The sequence below is a fragment of the Drosophila navojoa genome, chromosome X (assembly GCF_054131105.1).
Source record: "Drosophila navojoa isolate 15081-1374.11 chromosome X, UAZ_NAV_1.0, whole genome shotgun sequence".
Taxonomy (NCBI): domain Eukaryota; kingdom Metazoa; phylum Arthropoda; class Insecta; order Diptera; family Drosophilidae; genus Drosophila; species Drosophila navojoa.
In genome coordinates, this window is record NC_142895.1 from 23,791,803 (window position 1) to 23,800,563 (window position 8,761).

The 8,761-nt window shown below is 39.2% G+C and overlaps 1 protein-coding gene across 1 annotated transcript; it reads right to left on the minus strand.

Moving 5' to 3' along the window:
* Positions 1–5,050: 5,050 nt before the first annotated feature.
* LOC108655736 (uncharacterized) lies at positions 5,051–8,458 on the minus strand. Its single transcript, XM_018107515.3, has 3 exons — positions 7,320–8,458; positions 6,898–7,254; positions 5,051–6,273 (listed from the first exon to the last, which is right to left on the minus strand). Exons 1-3 carry the CDS (start codon positions 7,413–7,415, stop codon positions 6,121–6,123), a joined length of 606 nt encoding a protein of 201 aa, XP_017963004.2. The 5' UTR covers positions 7,416–8,458; the 3' UTR covers positions 5,051–6,120.
* Between the last annotated feature and the right edge of the window lie 303 nt (positions 8,459–8,761).

Sequence of the window (8,761 nt, forward strand, 5' to 3'; positions counted from 1 at the left end):
ACTAATTTTCATTCACATTTTTCCACAGTTTAATGTAAATTTCAGATCAGATTTCCGATTTTTCATTCAGAATCAACTTTCACTTTTGACCCGACAGCAAAATCGCCAATTTGTTAAGCATTGTTATGGATAGTGTCGGATAATATGTAGTGCATTCAATAAGTTAGACTAAATTATGTAGATATTTGTTGGGAATATTCACGGATCGCCTCTGGCTTGACTACGGTACTTTGATAGAGCAATTTGGTTTGGCTATCGGGCTAGACATTTTGCCAGTTCTCACAGTGCAGGCTAAGCGATGATATCAATTATATAATTGTTATAATTAAGGCTGCCAATTAGTCAAAGCCTATCGGAGGCGGGGGCAACCTTCATCGCGTTTCGGATATTGTTGCATGCGCTTGCCGTAGCTCTAATCTCGAACATTTATGGCATAAATTGAATGCAATTAATTGAAAATAGTTTAGGCTAATAATAAAGATATTTAGCCTCTTGGCTGTAAGTAAACCTGCTGCCCGCTACCCCCTTCCCACAACCACTTTACCGTCTTCCGGGGAATGCAGCTAAGCGCGACGGAGTCTCGTGATTGACATACTTCAACTTGTTTGAGCTGCGCCATAGAGGGGGCGGTGAGGGAGGAGTGGCGATGGCAGAGGGGGAACTGCTGAAGGAGTGCAAAATAACCCTCCATTTGCGTGTCATCTTGGGCAGTTAATTATTATATTTATTATAATATTTATTTTGTTGTTGTTGCTGTTGTTGTTGTCGTTGGCGAACATTTTTCGTGTCTGGCGCATTTGTTTATTCATTTAATTAATTTAATTTGTATTTATTTAATGTTTACAGAACAACATACAAGCAGTTGGAAAATAATAATAATAAAATAAATATGCTCAAGTAGAAGCAGATGAATTGAATGAAACGCTCGGCTTGGCTCCGGGCTTTGTTTGCACTTTTCAGTTGCACTCGACTGTTTCCCCTTATTTGATTAAATGCTGTTCTTTATTTAATCAAATGAAATGAATTGAGAGTCAGCGCAGGAGTCGCCATCGTGGGGCAGGGGCTGCGGCAGCAGAGGGGGCGCCATGACATCGCCTCACAGCGGGGTGCGACAACCTTTTTTTTTTTTTTTTTTTTCTTTATTAATATTGCGAATTTGTTGCTGTTTATTCTGTTTAATTTTTTACTGTATTGTTTTGTTTTGCTTTGTTTTGTTTTGTTGTGTTACATTGCAGTAACTTCTTGACAATCTTGACAAATTAAAATGCAAGCAAACAGCAGCAACAAAAAAAGCAACAGCAATTGCACACGCTTCTCTGTATGTGTGCCTGTGTGCGTGTGGCATTTAACAGTGACATTCTATTTGCATTTCATAACATTTATCTCGGTGTATGTGTGTGTGCTCAGCAGTTATATAAATACAATAAATAAGGCGCCTAATTCATGCAATTTACGTGGCAGGGCCAACGCTACGTATGAGTGATATACAAAGGGGTTTGCTAAATTATTAACAAAAGGAAGTGCACTGGAGAAGCCCTCGCAACAGCACAACAATGAAAAGCGCTTGGGAAAACAATCAGCCCACAGCCCACAAATTACGTCGGCCCATTGTTATTGCTGGCAGCTCCAGCTGTCAAAATTATCCCTAGAGCGGGACAAGCCACACGCAAACGCCTCCTGAACACTCCGACTGGGACGACCCGTGATGGAGTAGCGTAGCTTTGACATCCAATGTGTGCAGGCGAAGCCAATTTTAGCTATCATTGGATAGCGATTGTTGCAACTGAGCGAACGGGTATGCACGACTGGCCAATGCTCGCTTCCTGCTTACGAAAAGATTCAAATAGTTTTCTCAGTAAATCCAATGTAAGAATCGCAGTAACTAACACCAGATGGAGACTTTATGTAGATTCAAAAGTTGCAGAAGGTAGAAATAGAATTTCATACCAAAGTTTTATGAGTGTCAGTCTTTCAAAGTTGGTAAGTTACACTGATATGGGGGTTAGACTCTTGGGCTTGGTTATATTCTATGGATGCAGTCCAAAAAGGCAAATACCCAATACACAAATATGCCTTTGCTAAATTTCTTTCTTTATAAATAACTGTTAACATTCGCTAAATAATATGAAACTTTTTTCGAAACAAAAGATAACTTTATAATTTTTATTTAAAACATATATTTTTTGGGAGCTTTACTTAGAATATTCCGGCAATTAAATTTTTTGTATTTTATATAAATTATTTTATTATTATAATTATTTATTTTTTATGGAAATTGCGAAAAATAATCAAAAAAAATTTTGTATTTGGGTGATTCTTGATCTGTTTTGGCATAGCATAATTTCCATGAAATTTTCACAGTCTTAGCGTGAATAACCTTCTTCTTTATAACACCTCTGCTAAAGTAGATTCAACTATTTATGGTACATTAAAGAGTATTGTGCAGTCGGTAATGCCCGCATTTAGCTCACATTGTTGCAACGTATTGCTCTTAAGCTCTGTAGCTCATTTAGCTGTAAACCTGTACATCTAAAAACTAGCCTTATTTATTCCCTATACTATCTTATTCTACAATATTTCAAGTTCACCAGATGCCCCTGCGCTCCGGAAGATGTAATCTCTTCAACCTTCGCCTGTTGTTGTTGGTGCCCAGATTAGATGAGCTGCCGGTCTATACGAGCTGTCTAGATCTGTTGTAATAATACGCTTAATAGTATATTATTATAAATATCTTTATAACACAATTCCAATCTAAACATTTTCAGTGAAGATCAAAGAGCTTAGGCTCAGTTCATCCGGGAAGTATATGACTTCAATATTAAATAAGGAATAAGAAGTTTAGTCGGTCAAGCCGACATTGAGATACCCTATTATATAGCCAGCTTCTTGCAGCTTGTCTTTTGTTGTTTGCTGGCTTCAAAATATTGCTTAATGCTCATTCACGGTAGATTTATCGCAGCACAATTAAATAAGATGCAATTTATTATACAGAAGTTCCACGATCTATATATACTATAATCTATATATATCTACATATATGAGTATTTTGTGTTTTTGCATTTTGTAACCTCAGTCCGCAAATAACAGGTCACGACTAGTTTGAAGCACTTGCAAGTCGAGCGACTAGCAAATAAGTAGTTAATAAGTATTTATGATGTAAACACGGGGCAGCTCACATATGGCTAGCTGCACTACACTGTGCGACCATAAAGACACATACCACCTCGATCGATACGATGATCGCCGGTGCCGCGCGTATGTCAGCTGTGCAATCACATCGAATTTCAGGCAGAGTCAACCTCTCTACCACTGCCACTGTCCCTGTCATTGCCCCTACCATTGCCCCTACCATCGCCCCTACCATTGCCCCTAGATAGCCTACACTAGTCTGCGTCTCAATTTGTTTACCCAGAAGTTTGGATTGCATTCATATTAAGGTCGCGAAACGTACCCGGTACGTATACTAAACATGTTTTCATGCGCTCATGCATGCATTATGCCCCATGTATATGCCATTGCATACCCTATAAATACCAGCGAGACGAAATGAATACGAATCACCACCCATCTCAATCCAATAATAATAATAACGACCTTATTTCCTAGCTAAACCAAAGAGGCTGAGCGGTAGACGAATATACTCCATTTCCTTTATAATACAGCATAAATTATTCTCTAGGGGCCATAATAGGAGTACCTAATCGACGTTCATTATCCTATCATTAGAGAAAATTAAAATAATATCAGGGAGCACATGTTTCAGGTAAAATATGTAGATTTTTAATTAAGTATAGACTGCGAAGACATTAGACGTTACGTAAGCGAAATTTATTGATATTTACAATATAGGCGAAAATCTAAGTGCATATAGATTCTATTATTTGTTGGGCGCTTAGGCTTAATAGCCTCAACTGTTTACTCAACTCATTTTTATCGTTGCGAAACAGAGGCACCGGCCCACACACTCGCCAGGCCATATATCTATGAATATATAGGAGGGCTATTCCCGCATCAAATAATGTATCCAAGCTATATAAATGAAATATATGGAAGGAAGAGCTACTGTGCATACTACGGACAGCTAACGGCTTGTACGCTGTTGATTATGAAACACATTTCACCTAGGCATTTGGAAACTAGTTCAGCTTCTCCAGCATTTGAGCTTCAGCTAAAATTTTTGAGTGTTCAAATTATATTTATTTTCTATTTTTATATATTCATGTTTAAATATTCAGTCATATTGAAAGGAACTTGTAGGAGTGCTTTGTAGGGTATGTTCTAGTCTGTCAAGTCACAACATTTAGCTATCTATCACTGTGTGTTGTAGATTAACTGATGCAATAGGGAACAGAAGTGACAAATAAGTGTTTTGATTAAGCTGACTGCAGTCAACTTCTTTCCTTAGACTAGTTTCATTCGTTCATAGAAATGTGTATATAGATATGATATGTTTTTATTAACGAAGGAGTTTGTTCTAATAATTAATTTGCCAATACTGCTCTCTTTTTATTCCATATATCTTATATAAAAATACGACTATGAAAATAAAATTAAGACAGATTATAAAATATAAATATAAGATAAACATACGGATTAATTTAGAAATAGTTATTAAGCTTAAAATTAATAGAAGTTTCTATAGGTCCTGAGAAAGAAACATTTATTTAATTTAGTTGATCTTGAAAATAAAAATTTAAGATTAAATTAAAAGTAAGGAAAAATCAAATTCTCACCAAAAATAATGCACTTTGTTTTTCTCAATTTTCTTTTTTGGCATTCTATCCTAAATAAAACATGGGCAATTTTAATTTATTATACCCTGAACCCATTGAAAATGGGAAATCATGGTATGATGTTTTTTTTTATTTAATTTTTTTTTTTTTAATTAATTTTTTATTTAATTTATTTGTTTTTTTTTAAGAATTAAGTCTTATAGATAGATTATATTTTTACTTATATATACATACACATGCACATACACAAATATGCGCTTAAAGTGTCTAACCCTTTTATGGCTGTTATTCATATTCATCGCCTTTCAGCTTTTGTTTTTCGATTACTATCGATTATCACACGTTCCCAAAGTGTTTTGTATTCTGTTTAGTTTTAAAGCAAATATTGTATCTAGTTTATTATTGTTTATTCCATTTTGCGTTTTACAGTTTCTCGCTGTCAACCAAATAGATATATGTAGTACAGTCATTTGGTCAAGGCTAAAAAGAGACAACTCATTTTTCCTCATTTTTTGCTCGACTTTATTTATTTAAAATTTAAGCATTATCAGTGTCAGCAATTTTTTCATAGTCTTAAATTCTGATGTTAAGCGAATGTTAAGCCGAGCAATTAAATGAATTAAGGAATGTGCTGGAACTGGCTTTATGTATTATTTATATCACTTTGGGATCTATATAAATAAATAATTTATATTGCTCAAGATAAAATTTGGAGGTATCTTGAGTGAATCACTTCGCATCCTAGATCTTGTACTGGACTGAGAACAGACTTCATCCGTTCAGGGTCATCTGCTGTAAACTGGCCTCTAGCTCGATCTTTCCGACCTCGGGGCAGTGGCATTGACCATGGCAGTGCCAGCTAGCGCTACCACGTGGATCTAGCCAAGATAATGGACGAGGGAATCCGTAGAAGAGAATCAGCACGGGCTGCCACAATAATATAGATGTCATAAATTCTCGAGGTGTTTGGTGGGCATCACGCGCCAACGGCTTGTGGAATGGGAACGGAACAGAGATAGAGGCAGCGAATGAGTTCAGTTGCTGAAACGGTGCTGGCTCTGAGCCGTGGGCAAATAGCAACGGGGATTACGGGAGCAGAGCGTTCCATTTCGTTTCGCTGGGATTACGAATATGTACGATGGCCGCTTATCGCGTCCGCGGATGAGAACTTTGGCTGCAAATTACGCGGCATTTTTGTCGTACCTGAACATGAAACCTTGTTTATTTGCATATAATTTAGATAGAAGTATAATACGGCCCCATTAAATCAGTGCAAACATCAAATAAGCTGCCAACGGGGAAGCCAGCGAACAAAATGGTGCATATCCACGGGCTATATATAGAGCTGATGTCCCAAATAGAAGAACTATTTACACAAGTGGTTGCCCTAATCCTCGCTGACGGTGCAGTGGAGCGCCGCACAAGTCGTCAGATTGCCAACACTCAAGTGCATCACCACCTTGACATTGCCCAAGATGTTCCAGCGGGGCATGTTCTCCAGATGCATTCGATTGCTTATATTCCGAAAGGTGTAAACATGCTGAAATCAAGGGGAAAACGAGAACAGAAACTCCATTTACACATAGTGTATAGCTGGGCGGTAGCCTAATGTGGTCTATTAGAAGGAGTGCAGCCCAAGGAAACTTTGTTTGTGTGATTTCATGCAATTTGTAGGATTCTCAGATCTCTACATATGTACTTATGTGCATGTATAATATTCTTAGCATTCGAAGATCCCATTTTCATTTCATTTTATATTAATTCGAATCTCTAATCAATAAATAAATAAATGATATTTCTGGGCCTGATTCATATATATGTATGTATATAGACTTGTTCGACTGCCTTTTTCTATGTCTAGGCTACTACTATTATATACTATACTACTATTGATTGCTTGCTGATACTCTATACAAATTATAGTCAAATATTTAAGGTAATTAAATTTTTCCATCTTTGAAAAAGAGATTATTACAAATAACAGGTGAAAGAAACTCTCTAAATTCCATTACCGTTCGGGACATATATATTAACTGATATATAGATAAATCTCATCTGAGCTAGCATAGATCGCCTTTTTCACCACCCGATTCCTATGGATCAAGGGCACTTCTAAGTTCAATCCTATTCCCTTACTCCCCTCAATTCAAGATAGTTTACTCACTCCCTTTTTCGGTGGGCATATGCGCTGGCTTCTGGGTACATTTGTTATGATGAAGAAGTGCCAGAGCTCGAACGGATCGAACAGGGCTTTGCAGAAGTCGTCGCGTTTGATGGAAATAAATGTGGGCACCCAGCGGCCGCGCTCCTGGCGCCTGATGTCCGCCTCCAGCTTGATGCGGCCGGGTGGCAGCTGGGCTTTGACAATGAATTCGCCCGTAATGTAGGATGTGTCGTCGATCAGGACACTCGTCAGGTTGTTTTCCAGCAACTCACTCAGGGCCACATTGCCTCTGTCCTCCCTGGGGTCGCAGGACTCCTGGAAGATGTCCTCGTCGAGGAAGACATCGTAGGTAGCCAGCTGCCATTCAAATTCAGATTCAAGAACAAGGCTGTAATGGAACTCTCCAAGAGAGACTCACTCACCTCAGCTCGCAGCGGCAGCAGAGCGAGCAGCAGACAGACAATGCGGCGCGGCTGCAGCATTGTGGACATCGTGCGGCTGCTGCAGATCCCACCCATTTATAGCCCATTTAGAAGCCGGCGACTAATTGTCCGGCAATTGAATTAGAATGCAGCTGCGGCTATCGCACCGTCTATCGGCCTAATTGCCAGAGCCAGAGACAAAGCCAGAGCCAGAGCCAGAGCCGGAGCCGGAGCCATTAGCCATTAGCATTTAATTGCCACTGATTTTGATGGCGATTTTGATTTCGATTTCGATGGCAATTTTAATTTTAATTCCAATTCCGATTCCAATTCCGATCCGAATCGCACTCAACATTTTATGGTCGTCTCGCTTGGCACCCAAATAGATGTCCCGCGCTCGGCATGCCGGCGGCGTAGACGCTAGCGAGGCCGTCCTGTACGGAAGTTGGCCCAATGCGAATGCAAAACACAAAAATACTTGTGTATAAAATTTATATATATAGAAAGAGAGAGAGAGAGAGAGAGGGGAAGAGAGACAGAGAGCGAGAGAGACTATGTCACGCATATCTCGAGCAAGTGGGTCGATCGATCCGTTTGCACTGATCACGCGCCTGCCGTGTGCGCCTGTGGGACTTGACCTTGACGGGCAGCGGCGTGAGGCCGCATTGTGGGCCATGGCCCATTGCAAACAATGTGCACAGTGCTTTATTTTTGGCCAAAAGCAAATAATGTGGGCCACACGCCTAGCTCAGCCAACCGAGCAGCCCGATAGCGGCTAAGCGCGTGGCGCCGTCTGCTCGTTTCCTTTGCGCACAGTCATAGTCCATGCTTTATAATAGTTCGTATTTGCTCTTCTCTGCTAATTAGACATTTACGACAAGCGCATCATTTATCTCGAAAGATCCTCTATCACACTCCTCCGACTGTCAACAGCCACAAATCACAATTTGTTTACTCAGCAATGGCTCATACCAATTGCCAGCTCTTGGAATACCCGACAAACAGCTAGCGCAAGAGCCAAATTTGAGCTTTCCAGAAATTCGCTTGGCTACATTTTATAATGTGTCATATTATCTTAAGGCGATTAGAAAGCAAGTAGAATTACTCCCGTTGAGAGTATTCGACTGGAAGTTACCCTCTGAACCATTCCCCACTGGACTTTTTAGAGGATAAAATTCTATTGACGATGCTCAATCCGAAGATTTAGCTATCGAGTTTATAACTTGTTGAATATTACAAATAATGCTCTTGGCACTATAAAAGAGTTTTTATAGGATTTCTAAAATGTTTATTGACTTTCTTGACTAGTTGATTTAACTTGTTAGCTACAGAGAAGTACAAATGGGATCATAGATCACAGCTCATATTTATATTGGGAGCCTATACGCAGTAAGCTTGAACTCTCCAGCTTGTGGGTTATTTCAGTTACGTTCCAAAAAACG

Excerpts from the sequence above, each read along its gene's own strand:
- LOC108655736 (XM_018107515.3), bottom strand. The coding sequence starts at position 7,415 with ATGGGTGGGATCTGCAGCAGCCGCACGATGTCCACAATGCTGCAGCCG. Across the intron at positions 7,255-7,319 it reads TGCTGCCGCTGCGAGCTGAG|CTGGCTACCTACGATGTCTT; the intron begins GTGAGTGAGTCT and ends TTTGAATGGCAG. Across the intron at positions 6,274-6,897 it reads TATGCCCACCGAAAAAGGGA|CATGTTTACACCTTTCGGAA; the intron begins GTGAGTAAACTA and ends CCTTGATTTCAG.